At 51.3% G+C, this 17,354-nt stretch overlaps 1 protein-coding gene across 1 annotated transcript in view; it reads left to right on the plus strand.

The window, feature by feature from the left end:
• Nucleotides 1-5,969: 5,969 nt before the first annotated feature.
• The window catches only part of LOC107112944 (translation initiation factor IF-2-like), a gene marked incomplete at both ends in the record, with an annotated part of 12,793 nt that continues 1,408 nt past the window's right edge, over nt 5,970-17,354 (plus strand). The window contains one exon of the mRNA XM_015414154.1: nt 5,970-6,513. Coding sequence (XP_015269640.1) covers nt 5,970-6,513 — 544 coding nt within the window. The remainder of the gene's footprint in view (nt 6,514-17,354) is intronic.

The raw sequence follows: 17,354 nt of genomic DNA on the forward strand, positions 1-17,354 counted from the left end.
GCAGGCGAGTTTGGCGGGAGATCTTGGAGGGTTTTTTTTTGTCATCTTCTGGGCATGGAGCAGGGGTCATTGGGTGTGGGGGGGGAGGGAGGGGGAGGTATTTGTGAATTTCCTGCATTGTGCAGGGGAGTGGACTAGATGACCCTGGAGGTCCCTTCCAACACTATGATTCTATGATTCTAAGTAGCTGGCAGGCAACGTTCCCTCTAAGCGGTGGAGTCTTGTGAGCAAAAATTCCACTTTGTGAGCTTCTGGCATTAAAGTTGTGAGCGAGCAGTTTGGTTGCTGCATAAATTAGTTTGCTCTGGAGCCCTCCTTCCTGAGCAGAGATGAAAATGGGTGAGCCGGAGGCTAAAAAACTGTGAGCTAGCTCACACTAACTCAGCTTAGAGGGAACACTGCGTGGCAGGTATCTTCCATGCTGAAGCAGCCCCTCTGTGCATAGGGCTGCTGACAGCCCAGGACACCTGCTGGATGACCTTGGGCAAGCCATAGTTCTGGTACAGCTGTCCTTGAAAAAGAGCAGTTTGTGTCAGAGCTCTCTCAGCCCCACCGACCTCACAGGGTGTCTGTTGTGGGGAGGGGAAGGGAAAGGAGTTTGTAAGCCGCTGTGAGACACCTTTGGGTAGTGAAGGGTGGGGTATAACTGGGAGAACTGGGTTTGAGTCCCCACCTCTCCACACGCAGCTGCAGGTGTGACCTTGGGTCAGTCACAAATTCTCGCAGAGCTGTTCTCTCAGGGGCAGTCCTCGAAAGAGCTCTCTCGGCCCCACCTACCTCACAGGGTGTTTGCTGTGGGGAGGGGAAGGGAAAGGAGTTTGTCAGCCGCTCTGAGACTCCCTTTGGGTAGTGAAGGGCGGGGTATAAATCCAATCTCTTCTTCTCTTCCTGGCCCCCGAGTCTTCCCCCAGGGCTCCCTGGCTATTTCCCCTCCGACATTCCTTCGAGCATACAGTCCTCTTATCGATACAGGTTTTCCTCTAAGCCCGGTACAGGATCTTGAGCAGGAGGGTGTGTTCCTCATCTGGAAAACAAAGACGGAATTCTTTCTTCCTTGCATAACAGTTGTTTATTCGCTCGCAAAGGTATGCAGATTTCATCAATGTATTCATCCACGGCGTATTTTCTTTATCCCTTTCTGCAGACAAAAACTGTCCCAAAGCAGATCACGCAAGTGAAAACGGCATGCGAAATGCCCTGGTTGGACCCTGGACATAGATTAAAATTAGAGAGAGATATAAACCTGGCCTAACACGTAGGCATGGCAACACCAGGTTGGGAAATTCCTGGATATTTGTGAGTGGGCTCTGAGGAGGGCAGGGTTTGGGGAGGGGGAATGCCATAGATTTCACCCTATTTCAGGCACCCGTTTCTTCCGGGGAAATAATTGCTGTAATCTGGAGATCACTTGTAATCCAGGGGTCATTTCGTAGAAAAAGAGGTGCAGGATCTCATTAGCATAACTCATTTGCATATGCCACACCCCCTGACATCACCGGAAGTGTGTCGGAAGGCAACACCCACAGCTCAGGCTCCACTGGACTGTTTTGGATTGCTAGGTATTGGGGGGGGGGAATGTGCAGATCTGCCCTCGCAGAGGAGGGAGAGCTTGTACCTGACTAAAACTTGGTCTTAAAGGTGCCACTGGACTGTTTTGGACGGGGGGGGGCTCTGCAGCTTACCTGGCTGCTTCTTGCTCAGACTGAGGGCTGCTGGGAGCAGGGGGTGGGGCTGGTTGCATGTGCCCACCCCCCGGGCTCTTTACTGCCGGAGCTCCGCTCCTGTGCGCTCCTGCAGGAAATGACCCCTGATCCTGGGAGATCGTCAGACTCCACCTGTACATTGGCAACTCTGCTTGAACACACAGAAAGCCAGTTTGGTGTAGTGGTTAGGAACGCGGTCTCTAATCTGGGAGAACCGGGTTTGACTCCCCACTCCTCCACATGCACCTCCTGGTGTGACCTTGGGTCAGTCACAAGTTCTCTCAGGGCTGTTCTCTCGTGAGCAGTCCTCAAAAGAGCTCTCACAGCCCCACCTACCTCAAAGGGTGTCTGTTGGGGGGAGGGGAAGAGAAGGAGATTGTAAGCCGCTCTGAGACTCCTTTCGGTAATGAAGGGCGGGGTTTAAATCCAATCTCTTCTCTTCTTCACATGAAACTGTCTTATACTGAATCAAAACCTTGGTCCATCAAGGTCAGTGTTATATATCCTGCCTTGGTGTCAAAGAGCAACTTACAATCTCCTTTCCCTTCCCCTACCGACAACAGACACCCTGTGAGGTAGGCGGGGCTGAGAGAACTCTCTCTCGAGGACTGCTCTTGAGAGAACAGCTCTGAGAGAACTTGTGACTGACTCAGGGTCACGCCAGCAGCTGCACATGGAGGAGTGGGGAATCAAACCCGGTTGTCCCAAATTAGAGTCCGCGCTCTTAACCACTACACCAAACTGGATCCCATTTGTCACTGGCCTTGGCCTCCGTGGTAGACATTTTATAGCAGTGCGCACTCCCCTTTGATACATTTCCAAAGTGTCTATGAACACTTCGAGAACTGGGACCCCAATTTAGATTTCTGGAGTCAGTTCTTCTTTCCAGGCCATTCGAACCCTCAGCATTAAAATATCTTTTGGGGCTCCCTGCCCCACATACAATTTCACCTCCCTCCCCTCCCCAAATTTCGGTCACAGAAGTGAACGATAAAATTCGAGAACCACAGCACCTTCGAAATGGATATATTTTTCCAGGGTAGAAGTTTTTGTGAGTCAAAGCTCACTTTTGTCAGATACCACCGACAACCAACACATTTTTCCAGGGTAATAAACTTCCGTGACTGAGTCAGGTATCTGATGAAGTGAGTGCTGACTCATGAAAACTTGCACGGGGGTGGGGTGGATGGGTCGTTAATGGTACCTCGCTTTGACTCAGAAAAATTTCTACCATGGAAAATTTGTTGGTTCTGAAGCTGCTAGTGGTTAAGTGCGCGGACTCTTAAGGAGAACTGGGTTTGATTCCCCATTCCTCCACTTGCACCTGCTGGATGACCTTGGGCAAGTCATAGTTCTGTCAGAGCTGTTCTTGAAAAAGAGCAGTGTCTCTCAGAGCTCTCTCAGCCCCACCTACCTCACAGGGTGTCTGTTGTGGGGAGGGGAAAGGAGCTTGTATGCTCCTGCAGAGTGCAGGGGGTTGGACTAGATGACCTGCGAGGTCCCTTCCAACTCTAACATTCTATGATTCTATGCCGCTCTGAGACTCCCTTGGGTAGTGAAGGGTGGGGTATAAATCCAATCTGCTCTTCTTCTTTTTGTGGACTCGATTTGTGTTCTACTGCTACAGACGAAGACCTACTCATCTGAAATGAGGACCAGTGACTAATCTAACAGTCAATTTAAATCCAGGTGGACAGCCGTGTTAGTCTGAAGCAGTAATACAAAATGAGTCCAGTGGCACCTTTAAGACCAACAATGGTTTATTCAAGGTATGAGCACGCTTTTTCAAATACATTGGAATGGTGTGTAAGGTTCAAACTTATAGACAGGGAAATTAAGACGTTACATGATGATGTTTAAGGTAAGCAAAGTCCAAAATAACAAGCTAAGGTTATAAGGTCAACAGCTATAAAGCAATAAATATGTCTGAATAGCAGATAAATGTCCAAAGGTGTCTTTTCTAATTGTGGGAAGCAAACCGAGAATCTCCATTCTGTCCTCCCAAGGTGTGAAGATGACTCAACAGCCCTCTTTGAGGTGGATGCAGGGTCATGTCAGCAAAACATCCAATATTCTTGGCATTACATTCAGTATTCCAATATACTATTCTGAAAAAGAAAAACACTAAAATACAGAGGATTTATAGTCCTTGTTGAGAATACATATGTGAGGACTGAATGAGTTAGTATATGTAATGAGATAAGAGACCGATATCCCTGTTGAGTCCTGGGGTTTTTTTTTGTTCCAAGTGTTGTAATAGCTTGTAATTCAGTCAATTTAAATGCGAATATCAGGATTACATTGATCTAGAAGTCTCTGGCTTTTCGCTTCTTTTCCCCACTGCCCCAGCTTTTAGATCCATCCACCCACCCACCTACTTGAGGAACTGGTTGCCCACTGTGTGAGAAAGAAGGCGTGACTGGATGGACCACTGGGTCTGATCCAGCAGGGCTCTTCAGATGTTCTTATCTGTGATTATCTCTCCCTCTCTTCGGTTGGTGTAGTGATTAATTGCGTGGACTCTAGTCTGGGAGAACCGGGTTTGATTCCCAACTCCTCCACTTGCACCTGGCTGGATGACCTTGGGCAAGCCATAGTTCTGTCAGAGCTGTTTTCTCTCTCAGCCCCACCTACCTCTCAGGGTGTCTGTTGTGGGGAGGGGAGGGGAAGGGAAAGGAGTTTGTAAGCCGCTCTGAGACTCCAAGTGAAGGGTGGGGTATAAATCCAACCTCCTCCTATCTATCTATCTATCTATCTATCTATCTATCTATCTATCTATCTATCTATCTATCATCTATCTATCTATCTATCTATCTATCTATCTATCATCTATCTATCTATCTATCTATCTATCTATCTATCATCTATCTATCTACCTCTTTCCCGACGGCTTTGTTCTCACCAGATTAGTTTTATTAATCCTTTTATTACTTTTTAAAACCTCTTATTGCTCTCGTAAGCTGCCGCCAGACGATTTTGGAAAGCTGGGTGTGTGTGCGCGCGCAAAATTTCTTAAACTTATTTACGTACTTTATTTATGCCCTGCCCTCTTCCCCATGGGGGACCCAAACCGGATTACGTGGTTCTCCTCTCCTCCATTTTACCCTCACAACAACCCTGTGAGGTAGGTTTGGCTGAGAGCACACAACTGGTCAAAGGCCACCCAGCAGGCTTCGATGGCAGAGTAGGGATTTGAACCTGGGGCCCCAAGTGCCCAGCCCCACCCTCTAACCGACCTCCAAAGAAAACAGTCCTCTCCTCCCGCCTCTAAGCATGTGCAGAGTGCCTTCTCGCTGTCTCTCCTGCCAAGAACACAGTGCAGAGCACTTTCTCCCTGTCTCTCTCTCCCCTTCCCAGACTGCGCCACTAAGTCCCAGGGCTGAGCTTGGGCCTCCCCTCTCCTGTGCATGTGCAGAGTGCCTTCTCGCCAATAAGCCCGTGGAGAGTGCCTTCTGTCTCTCTCTCTCCCCTTCCCAGGCTGGCCCAGCAATCTGCCACGAAGTCCTGGGACTGAGCTTGGCCCCCCCTCTCCCCTGAGCCTCTAAGCATGTGCAGAGTGCCTTCTCGCCAATAAGCTCGTGGAGAGTGCTTTTTGTCTCTCTCTCGCCCCTTCCCAGTCTGGGCTAACTCGCTGCCATGAAGTCCTGGGACTGAGCTTGCCCCCCCTCTCCTGAGCCTCTAAGCATGTGCAGAGTGCCTTCTTGCCAATAAGGCCGTGGAGAGTGCTTTCTGTCTCTCTCTCCGCTTCCCAGGCTGGCCCAGCACACTGCCACGAAGTTCTGGGACTGAGCTTGGCCTCCCCTCTCCCCTGAGCCTCTAAGCATGTGCAGAGTGCTTTCTGTCTCTCTCTCTCCCGTTCCCAGGCTGGCCCAGTGCGCTGCCGCGAAGTCCTGGGACTGAGCTTGGCCCCCCCTCTCTCCTGAGCCTCTAAGCATGTGCAGAGCGCCTTCTCACCAATAAACCCGTGCAGAGTGTTCTCTCTCTCTCTCCCCCCCCCTTCCCAGGCTGCTCTAGCGCTGCCACGAAGTCCAGGGGCTCAGCCTGGGCCCGCTCTCTCCTGTGCCCCTTAAGCATGTGCAGAGTGCCTTCTCACCAATAAACCCGTGCAGAGTGCTTTCTGTCTGTCTGTCTCCCCTTCCCAGGTTGCTCTGGCGCTGCCACTAAATCCAGGGCCTGAGCCGGGGCCCGCTCTCTCCTGTGCCCCCTAAGCATGTGCAGAGTGCCTTCTGCCAATAAACCCGTGCAGACTGCTTTCTCCCCCCCCAGCCCCTGGCGCAATCCGGCTGCAAGCAACCCAGCTCCCCGCGCAGGCGATGGCGCAACGGCCGGGGGATTGCAGGCGAGGCGGGCGCGTGTCATCATGGACGGGGCGGAGAGGAAGGGAGGTCGCCCGCCTGGTGCAATCCCCGGCGGCGGCCGCATCAGCCGGGCGGAGGGCGGGAGGGGAGGCGAGCGCGGGGCGGCGCCAAGGCGAGCGGCCGGGGTTACATCATCCCCCGACGGCGAGGGCAGGAGGAGGCGCCGCGCCGCCCCAGCCAGACAAAGGCGCTCAGCTCTCCTCGCCATGGAGCGCCGCTGCGCCTGAGACGCAGGCTCTCCCCCACCCTCGCCCGCGGGTGGGACCCTCCTTGGCATCGGTGCCAAGACCCCAACCCGGGGTCTAGCCCACCCCCCACCCCACCCCACGCCGGCTGGACTTTTGCCTGCAGGCTGCCGCTCGCTCGCCCACCCCCCGCGAGAAGGAAAGCTCCGCGCACAGGAGGACGCCGGGTCCCCTGGAAGGCAGCCGTCGGGGGCTCCTGCGCCAAAGGTAGGGCGACTGGGATGGGGCGCAAGGTTCCCTCTAAGCGGTGGAGTCCCGCGAGCGAAAATTCTGCTCTGTGAGCTACTGGCCTGAAATTTGCGGGCGAGCGATTTGGCTCCTGCATCAATTAGCTGGCCCTGGAGTCATCCCTTCCTGAGCGGAGACAAAAATCTGTGCGCTGGAGGCTGAAAAACGGTGAGCTGGCTCACACTCGCTCAGCTTAGAGGGAACACTGGATGGGGGGTGCAACCGGAGTTCTGGGCATGCGAGCGGGGGAGTGGGGGGGTCTGTAAGCGCCGGTGTGCTGCAGGGGCCAGGGATCAGCCCCCGGAGGCCAGCACTGCGAAAAGAGATTGTTGGGGGGGCCGCATAGAAACGTACAGCCGGAAGGGACCTCGAGGGTCATCTAGTCTCACCCCCTGCGCAATGCAGGGACTTCGCAGCTGCCTCCATCCCATCCCCCAGTGACCCCCCCTGCTCTGCGCCTCCTACTCTGTTGTTTCTGACTGCAAATAATCTATTTTAGCCCCCCCCTTATGACCACCGGTAACACTTTCTGCCGTCTCTGAGCATGGGCAGAGTGGTTTTTCTTCCGGGACTAAGCAAAGCCAAAAGGAATCTGTCTGGAAACCTGCGGAGGGGGGGGGAGTTGTTAGGCGTTAGTTTTGGGTGGGTTTGAACCCCCCCTGGCCTCTTTCTCTGGGGAGATTAGATCGCACATTTGGGAGGGTTGAGTCCAGTGTTCCCTCTAAGCTGAGTTAGTGTGAGCGAGCTCAGAGGTTTTTTCAGCCTCCGGCTCACACATTTTCATCTCCGCTCAGGAAGGACGGCTCCAGGGCAAACTAATGTATGCCGTAGCCAAATCGCTCGCTGGCAACTCTAATGCCAGTAGAGAAGTAGAATTTGTGCTCAAAGGACTCCGCAGCTTGGAGGGAGCATTGGTTGAATCTTGCTCATTTCTCCTGCTTCCTGGTGCATCATTGCTAAAGATAGACAGATTGGGGAGGGGAGGGGGCTGGTCCAGAGAGAAAGAATTATCAATGCGAGAGAAAGAATGATCAATGGGGCTGATTCAGGCGGCCTCATGTCACCCTTCAATATCTCGTCAATGAATGACTGGCAGATGAGTGTGCCAACTTCCGTGGTTGGAAAAGGGTTGTGACTGAAGTGATAGGGGGGTGAGACAGAGAGGTTGTCCCGGTGAGGTGGCCGACCTGCGGCGCTGATTTCACATGTGCCGAGTCACCCTTCGAAGCTGAACTCATGGAAAGGAAATCATTCCTGAGGCACACGGTGGCTACAAAAATAAATTGTGTCTTGCCCCACCGTAAAGACTTTAAAAACAATACAAAACAGCATGCTCTATCGTGGGCTGCGGTCCCTAAAAATGCATGCTGGGATTGTTAATTGCATGAATTAAAACAAAAGTGTTAGTCTTTAAGGCTTCTGGAGTTCTGGCCCTGCTGGTGGACCTCCTGATGGTACCTGGGTTTTGGCCACCGTGTGACACAGGGCTTCTCTTATGTTCTTATATGGAGCAGAGGTCTGTGGATGGATATTAGCCACAAGGTATAGGGTTAGGGTTATAGAGAACACAATGTCTGAACAAGTGATGCTCTGTCTTCGTGGTGCTGGGGGGGGGCAACAGTGGGAGGGCTTCTGGAGTTCCAGCCCTGCTGGTGGACCTCCTAGTGGCACCTGGTTTTTGGCCACTGTGTGACACAGAGTGTTGGACTGGATGGGCCATTGGCCTGATCCAGCATGGCTTCTCTGATGTTCTTATGTCTGGGGCAGTGACGCTCTGTCTTCTTGGTGCTTGGAGGGCAACAGTGGGAGGGCTTCTGGAGTTCCAGCCCTGCTGGTGGACCTCCTGATGGTACCTGGGTTTTGGCCACCGTGTGACACAGGGCTTCTCTTATGTTCTTATATGGAGCAGAGGTCTGTGGATGGATATTAGCCACAAGGTATAGGGTTAGGGTTATAGAGAACACAATGTCTGAGCAAGTGATGCTCTGTCTTCGTGGTGCTGGGGGGGTCAACAGTGGGAGGGCTTCTGGAGTTCTGGCCCCACTGGTGGACCTCCTGATGGCGCCTGGGTTTTTGGTCACAGTGTGACACACAGTGTTGGACTGGATGGGCCATTGGCCTGATCCAGCATGGCTTCTCTTCTGTTCTTATGTCTGGGGCAAGGGATGCCCTGTATTCTTGGTGCTTGGGGAGCAACAGTGGGAGGGTTTCTGGAGTTCCAGCCCCACTGGTGGACCTCCTGATGGCCCCAGGGTTTTTGGTCACAGTGTGACACAGAGTGTTGGACTGGATGGGCCATTGGCCTGATCCAGCATGGCTTCTCTTCTGTTCTTATGTCTGGGGCAAGGGATGCCCTGTATTCTTGGTGCTTGGGGAGCAACAGTGGGAGGGTTTCTGGAGTTCCAGCCCCACTGGTGGACCTCCTGATGGCCCCAGGGTTTTTGGTCACAGTGTGACACAGAGTGCTGGATTGGATGGGCCACTGGCCTGATCCAACATGGCTTCTCTCATGTTCTTATGTCTGGGGGTAGTGATGCTCTGTATTCTTGGTGCTTGGGGGGCAACAGTGGGAGGGTTTCTGGAGTTCCAGCACCACTGGTGGACCTCTTGATGGCCCCAGGGGTTTTGCTCACAGTGTGACCAAGAGTGTTGGACTGGATGGGCCATTGGCCTGATCCAGCATGGCTTCTCTTCTGTTCTTATGTCTGGGGCAAGGGATGCCCTGTATTCTTGGTGCTTGGGGAGCAACAGTGGGAGGGTTTCTGGAGTTCCAGCCCCGCTGGTGGACCTCCTGATGGCCCCTGGGTTTTGGCCACTGCGTGACACAGAGTGTTGGACTGGATGGGCCATGGCCTGACCCAACATGGCTTCTCTGATGTTCTTAAGGTGCCACAAGACCTTGACCTAGATGGCCCAGGCTAGCCATCTTGTCAGATCACAGAAGCTAAGCAGGCTTGGTCCTGGTTAGTACTTGGATGGGAGACCATCAATGGAGCCCAGGGTTGCAACGCGGAGGGAGGCAAGGGCAAACCACCTGCTTGTCTGCCCTCAGCTGGATGGCTCAGACCAGCCGGATTTTTGTCAGAAGCTAAGCAGGGTTGGCCTTGGTTAGTAGTTGGATGGGAGGCCCCCAGGGAAAGTCCAAGGTCTCTATGCAGAGGCAGGCGATGGCAAATGACCTCTGAACCTCTCTTGCCTTGGAAACCCTTTGAGTGGTCATAAATCGACTGTGACTAGGCAGCATTCTCCCCCCACCCCCAGGGTACCTGTTGGGTGAGAGTGAGATAATGAAAAAAAATGGTATTTAGCAGAGATAAGAGAGTCCAGCAGAGCCTGAGTAAAATAATTCAGACTGAGAGTCCATGTGTGATTCAAGTATAAAGTTTTTACTAAATTCTAGCACGGGAAGGGTAACTGGGATGAAAATAACAACAGAGCTAAATCGGCTACCTCCTTATTCTACAAAGACAAAACTAGAAGAGAGAGATTATGTCTACTCTTCTTCGTCTTCTTCAGAACACCAAAGATGGGAAGGGAAGCCATAAAATGCTAATACACCTTGACACTTTAGTTCCAATCAAATCCCTACATCAGGGAGAAAATTCCCGGGCTTCCTACATGTAAAGAACATTGGTTGCATGAGAAACATGTGACTTCCTGTGAGTAACATAAACAAACAGTTAACCCCAGGTATACTGAGTGTTTTCAACTTGTAATACCCAACAGTACCACTAGACTCCTGTTTGTGTCTGGAATGGTAAACTGGGGATTGTGTGCAACTCTGGAATGGGGCACCTGTTACGAAGAAGAAGAAGAGATTGGATTTATACCCCGCCCTTCACTTGGAATCTCAGAGCGGCTTACAAACTCCTTTCCCTTCCCCTCCCCACAACAGACACCCTGTGAAGTAGGTGGGGCTGAGAGAGCTCTGAGAGAAACAGCTCTTTTTCAAGGACAGCTGTGCCAGTGCTTGTGACTGACCCAAGGTCACATCAGCAGGTGCAAGTGGAGGAGTGGGGAATCAAACCCGGTTCTCCCAGATTAGAGTCCGCACACTTAACCACTACACCAAACTGACACATCTGTGTCTTGGACGTGTAATGTAATGGACGGGGAGGGGGGTGTCTTTACTTGCAATTTCAGGCCGCAAAGGTTACTAACCCACAAACATTTTTTTGTCGTAGTCTCCCTGCCCACACATTAGCTGTGTTAGTCATTTCTGGCACCTTGTGGGCCTTTGTGGGAAAACAAAAAAAACAGACCAGGTCCAAATACCAAACGATACCTTGGTCCCCTAGAGGTGGTTTGGGACTCGCCATAGACGATCAGCCCAGCTGCTGTTTGGAAACCCCTTTTAAATAGCCTTTCCTTGGCAGGGAGCGAAGACGTGTGGGGCTGCCCTGGAAAGGTTGTAATGTTTAAATTGACCTCGAGGTGATGTTTTAAGGAGAGTGGCGGGTCTTGGGTTCGAATTGGGAGGGGGAGTCTTTGGGAGGAGTGTGGCACGAGAGGGAAAGGTTACTGAGGAACAACCACCCATCGTTTCAGTTCCATCGGCCCCTCTAGGGTCATCACATGTCATGCTGAGCAGTTCCAGATCATGGATCCAGGGGTCAGGTACCAGCAGGGAAGGCGTGCAGGCAAACAGATGTGTTTAAAGCCCAGCGGCTGTGTTGTTTGGAACTCGGCATCCGGAGCCTTAAGGAATTCCAGATTATTCCTCCCAGGCCCTGAGGCAGCCTACTCTTCTTTGGTTTTTGCCTCACAACAACTCGGCTGAGGCGAGGATGTGGTGAGAGGCTGTGATGGCTATGGTTGCCAGCCTCCAGGTGGGGCCTGGAGATCCCCCAGACGACAGAGATCGGTTTGCCTGGTGAACATGGCCGCTTTGGAGGGCGGACTGTGTAACATCGTACCCTAATAAGTCCCCTCCTTAAATCCCACCATCCCCGGTCTCTTACCCCCAAAATCTCTGGGTACTTCCCAGCCTGAATAAGAAGAAGAGAAGAGATTGGATGTATACCCCGCCCTTCACTACCCGAAGGTGTCTCAGAGCGGCTTACAAACTCCTTTCCCCTTCCCCTCTCCACAACAGACACCCTGTGAGGTAGGGGGGCCGAGAGAGCTCTGACAGAAACTGCTCTTTTCCAAGAACAGCTCTTATCAGAACTGTGGCTTGCCCAAGGTCATCCAGCGGGAGCAAGTGGAGGAGTGGGGGAAATCAAACCCGGTTCTCCCAGATTAGAGTCCACGCACTTCACCGCTACACCAAACTGGCTCTCTGGAGGTGGCAGAGTGAGGATTTGAACCTGTGTCTCGCAGTGTTCCCCCTAAGCTGAGTTAGTGTGAGCTAGCTCACAGTTTTTTAGCCTCCGGCTCACACATTCTGGTCTTTGCTCAGGAGGGATGTGGCTCCAGAGCCAACTAATTTATGCAATAGCTGAATCGCTTGCTAAGAGCTTTAATGCCAGCAGCTCACAAAGTAGAATTTTTGCTCACAAGACTCCACAGCTTAGAGGGAACATTGGCCATGGAATTTCAGAGACGTTTAGCTCCAGACATGTATCTTTAACAATGGGGGCGGGGAGAAGCAATTTGCAGGGAGGGAGTCCAAACAGACGCTTTTTTGTGTGTCTTAACTCTTTAGTTCTGACTCCCAGAACTGGACTGTGAACTTGGAAGTCCCTGGTTCGAGTCCACGTCTGCGAGGAACTCACCAAAAGGCTTCAGACAAGCCGTTTTCTCCACGTCCGTTCGGCATCCGTCCATAATACAACAACAACATACCTTGCAGGACTGTTGCTAGGATAATGGGAATGAAGCCTCGGTATAATAAAGCAGTGACCTGCCTCGAAGGACTGTTGCTAGGATTATGGAAATAATGCATCCGTGCCCTTTGAGCATTTAGGAAAAGGCATGACGTGAATGCAGTCTTCTTTTTACTGTCAGAGGTCAGTTCAGGTCAAGGTTGTCCCTGTTCGTTGGGGACAGACCAGAGCGCTTTTGGGATCGAGATCAAAACCAAAATTAGACCTTCCCCCTTCCATTTTGGAGCTGTGGTGGCTCAAGTGGTTAAGACGCTGAACTGCAGGCTGTGGAAGGTCGGTAGTTCAGCAGTTCGAGACCCGGGTTGCCGCATGACGGAGTGAGCTCCCGTCTCTGGTTCCAGCTCCTGCCAACCTAGCAGTTCGAAAGCAAGAAATTGCAAGTAGATAAATAGGGACCACTTTGGTGGGAAGATGACAGCGTTCCGTGCGCCTTGGTGTTTAGTCATGCCGGCCACATGACCACCGAAACGTCTTCGGACAGCGCTGGCTCTTCGGCTTTGAAACGGAGATGAGCACCGCAACCCTAGAGTCGGATTCGACTGGCTTTCAAGCAAGGGGACCTTTACCTTTACCTTTTACCTTCCATTTTATTCCGAATTTAGCGTAAGCTTCTGTTCGCTGTAGCTGAGCCTGACTCATTTTGGGTGTTGAATGGTAGTGGGGGAAAGTTATGGTGACCTCATAGGGTTTGCAAGGCAAGAGACACTGAGTGGTGGTTTGCCATTGCCTGCCTCTGCGTAGCAACCCTGGACGTCCTTGGTGATCTTTCATCCAAGTCCTAAGCAGGGCAGACCCCGCTTGGCTTCCAAGATCTAATGAGATCGGGCTTAGCTTCCAAGATCTGATACCCTAGAGTCGGATTCGACTGGCTTTCGAGCAAGGGAACCTTTACCTTTACCTTTCATTTTATTCCGAATTTAGTGTAAGCTTCTGTTCGCTGTAGCTGAGCCCGACTCATTTTGGGTGTTGAATGGTAGTGGTGGTAGTAGGGAAAAGTTATGGCGACCCCATAGGATTTGCAAGGCAAGAGACACTGTGGTGGTTTGCCATTGCCTGCCTCTGCGTAGCAACCCTGGAGGTCCTTGGTGATCTTTCATCCAAGTCCTAAGCAGGGCAGACCCCGCTTGGCTTCCAAGATCTAATGAGATCGGGCTTAGCTTCCAAGATCTGATGAGATCTTGGTCAGGGCGGAGACAAACACAGGTGGTTTGCCATTGCCAGCCTCTGCGTAGCAACCCTGGAGGTCGTCGCCCATCCAAGTATTAACCAGGGCCGACCCTGCTGAGCTTCTGAGATATGACAAGATCAGGCTGGCTTGGGCTTCCAAGTCAGGGCGGGTGTTGAAATGGCCTCTGGGAAATATGCAGAGAAATATCGGAAATAGGACTCTGGAAGAAAGCCCTGAAAACAACAAATATTTTTTCTTCAATAAAGTGTGATTAAAGGTAAAGGTTCCCTTGCTCGAAAGCCAGTCGTATCCGACTCTAGGGATGCGGTGCTCATCTCCGTTTCCAAGCCGAAGAGCCAGCGCTGTCCGAAGACATTTCCGTGGTCATGTGGCCGGCATGACTAAACACCAAGGCGCACGGAACGCTGTCACCTTCCCACCAAAGTGGTACCTATTTATCTACTTGCATTTTCTTGCTTTCGAACTGCTAGGTTGGCAGGAAAAGTGTGATTATTTCAATATTAATGTGGTTATTTCTTAAACAAAACTATTCGTCTAATACAAAACCTATTCCAAATAATCACAACAGAGAAGTAAAGTAACAGCCATCCAACTCATGAGTTTACAAACAGTAAACCAGTGACTCACAAGTAGATGGCAAGTCAACAACTGGAATGTTCTAATGCTGTAAGGGTAATGCGATACTCAAATAGATCCGCTCTCGGTCCAAAGTACGAGATCCAGAGTCCAAATTATGAATTCCGAGATGAGGTTTCCGGATTTAATTGCACTCGTTTTGAATAAACATCAGCACTTTCAAGAAGTTTAAAATTGTTAGGAAAGTTGTTTGGAGCAATAGGGTGTGACCCCAGGGTTGGTGTATCAGCTCCATTCACCGAAAGACACACAGTAACGTACAATATTAAGGCACCAATCCCATTTCTTATAGAGATCAATGATTCGAAAGGTTCCTAAGGCTGGGAGATGCAACTTTGGCTAGAAAATGAGGGCCACTGAGCATGTACAGAATACTTTCCCATCCCCATTGAGTATGCCCTCTGGAATTAGAGGCTGGATGTTGGATCAGGCCAATGGCCCATCCAGTCCAACACTCTGTCACAAAGTGGCCAAAAACACCAGGGGCCATCAGGAGGTCCAGCAGTGGGGCCAGGACACTAGAAGCCCTCCCACTGTTGCCCCCCCCAAGCACCAAGAATACAGAGCATCGAGTTGAACAGCATGGGAGTCAGACCTGTGACATGAGAAACTGTAGTCTCCCACCACAACACAGAGGGTTCTACAATCCCAGAAGAACTGGAGCACTGCAAAGTGGTGTACCCACCTCCCATTAGCATTATTCTGGGAAGTGGAATTTCTTTTTCTGACAGTCACTTTTTAAAGTTCTAGCCATTCATTCCTCTAATTCATTTTTCTTTTTCAAAAGAAGAATTTATTTAATTTCTCCTTGTAGTTTTCTGCTATACCCCTACGTGTCTTTTGGTAACATCAGCTCTTGAAAGGTTGGTGTTTTCTTTTGTTTTTATATAACACAAAGAGCTCTAGCAGGAGGATAGGAACTTCTACAGAACGGAATTCTAAAATTGTGTAGAACTATCCTTTGTTTGAATTTCTCTTTTGATAAATATGGAATTGATTTCAAACAAGCTCCAAAATCCCCAAAAGAGGGAAAGAAAATCATTTTTCGGGTACACAGAGAGAATTAACATAATTCCTCTTAATAATTCTATCTCCTGTATCAAAAGATGATGTTGAACACAACTGAGAGGTCCAGCAGAATCAGCACTGTCATCCCCATCACTCCCCCAGCGAAAGTCCCTGAAAGGTGAGCAGAAGCCCAACTGAATCAGCTTCTTCCAAATATTGCTGTTGACCAAAAGTATAAGGCACTTACATACATGTGATTATACAGCAAGGAAAGTCTATTTGTTTTAAGCTGCATCCTGATGAGTTCTAACCATTTGATTAAAATGATGGTGAGACTAGGGGTGTGCATTTTTTTTTAACTGGTACTTTTCGGTTTGAGTCTATTGGACACCTCAGCTCCTAATAGGTAAAGGTTCTCTTGCTCGAAACCCAGTCCAATCCGACTCTAGGGTTGCGGTGCTCATCTCCGTTTCAAAGCCGAAGAGCCAGCACTGTCCGAAGACATTTCCGTGGTCATGTGGCCGGCATGACTAAACACCAAGGCGCACGGAACGCTGTTACCTTCCCACCAAAGTGGTACCTATTTATCTACTTGCAATTTCTTGCTTTGGAAATGCCAGGTTGGCAGGAGGTTCCTATCTATACCTTGTGGCTAAGAGCCACTGAGGGACCTCTGCTCCATGTTTATCCAGTTCCCTCTTGAAGCCGTCCATGCTTGTAGCTGCCACCCCCTCCTGTGGCAGAGAATTCCATGTGTCAATCACTCTTTGGGTGAAGAAGGACTTCCTTTTGTCCGTTCTAACCCAACCGCTCAGCAATTTCATGGAGTGCCCACGAGGAGTTCTTGTATGGTGAGAAAGGGAGAAAAGGACTTCTTTTTCGACCTGCTCTATCCCATGCATAATCTTATAAACCTCGATCGTGTCACCCCTCAGCTGTCGTTTCTCCAAGGCCTCTGGCGTAGAGTTGTGGCAGGCAGCGGGCTCGCCCCCCCCCCTCCCCAAGTCCGAGCATGTGCGGGAGGACCTGTGGCTTGCTCTGTTCTTGCATCATCCACTTCTGACGCTGCATGCTGGAGCGAGCATAGCGCCAGTCTCCTCCCCTGACCCACGACGCAAGCCCTTGGCAGCTGTCTAAAGGGGCGGCCTTCCTGCCAACTTAGTTGCATTTTCGTTGCTGGCGTGCGCGTGGGAGAGCCAAGGGACCGGCTAACCACCTTCCCCGGGGGAGGCCACCGGCTTCCGCTTGTTTACAACAGAAGCGCTCTGCTCTGTAGCTCAAGGGAACGTTTTTGCGTGGGAAAGGTTATGCAGCGCCCCAGCGGCGGAGCGGGACCTTGAGCCAGGCTTGAGTGGAGCCCCACCATCGTTGCTGATCCCAGGGCGGTCTGAACAGGGCAACCTCTGCAGTGCGGCCCTTGCCGCTGGGTTTCAGCTCTGGGCCGAGGGTTGCCAACCTCCAGGCAGGAGCCTGGAGATCGGGAACTGTGACTGTGATCTCCAGACTACAGAGATCAATTCCCATGCAGGAATTGGCAGCTTCAGAAGGCGGACTCGGTGGCGTTCGACTCTGCTGAAGACCCTCCTCAGGTTCCCCCTAAGAGTTGCCAACCTCCAGGGGCTGCCTGGAGAGCTCCCAGAATTGGCACTGGTCTCCAGAGGTCAGTCCCCCCCCCCCCGGGACAGTCTCTTGAGCCACTGAGGGACCTCTGCCACTACTCCACTTGCACCTGGCTGGATGACCTTGGGCAAGCCGTTGTTCTGATAAGAGCTGTCCTTGAAAAAGAGCCATGTCTGTCAAGAGCTCTCTCAGCCCCACCTACCTCACAGGGTGTCTGTTGTGGGGAGGGGGAGGGAAAGGAGATTGTAAGCTGCTCTGAGACTCCCTTGGGTAGTGAAGGGCGGGGTATAAATCCAATATCTCTTTCTCTCTTTCTTTCTTTCTCTCTTTCTTTCTTGTAAGCCGCTCTGAGACACCTTTTGGTAGTGAAGGGCAGGGTATAAATCCAATCTCTCCTTCCTTCCTTCCTTCCTTCCTTCCTTCCTTCCTTCCTTCCTTTGATTTTTCTTCCCACCCTCCCAGCCAAGGCCGGTTCAGGGCGACTTACACAAAACCAACACACAATTACCATAAAACATAATTAGAAGCGCGATCCCCCC

The sequence above is a fragment of the Gekko japonicus genome, unplaced genomic scaffold, assembly GCF_001447785.1.
Source record: "Gekko japonicus isolate JY-2015 unplaced genomic scaffold, Gekko_japonicus_V1.1 scaffold6160, whole genome shotgun sequence".
Lineage (NCBI taxonomy): Eukaryota > Metazoa > Chordata > Lepidosauria > Squamata > Gekkonidae > Gekko > Gekko japonicus.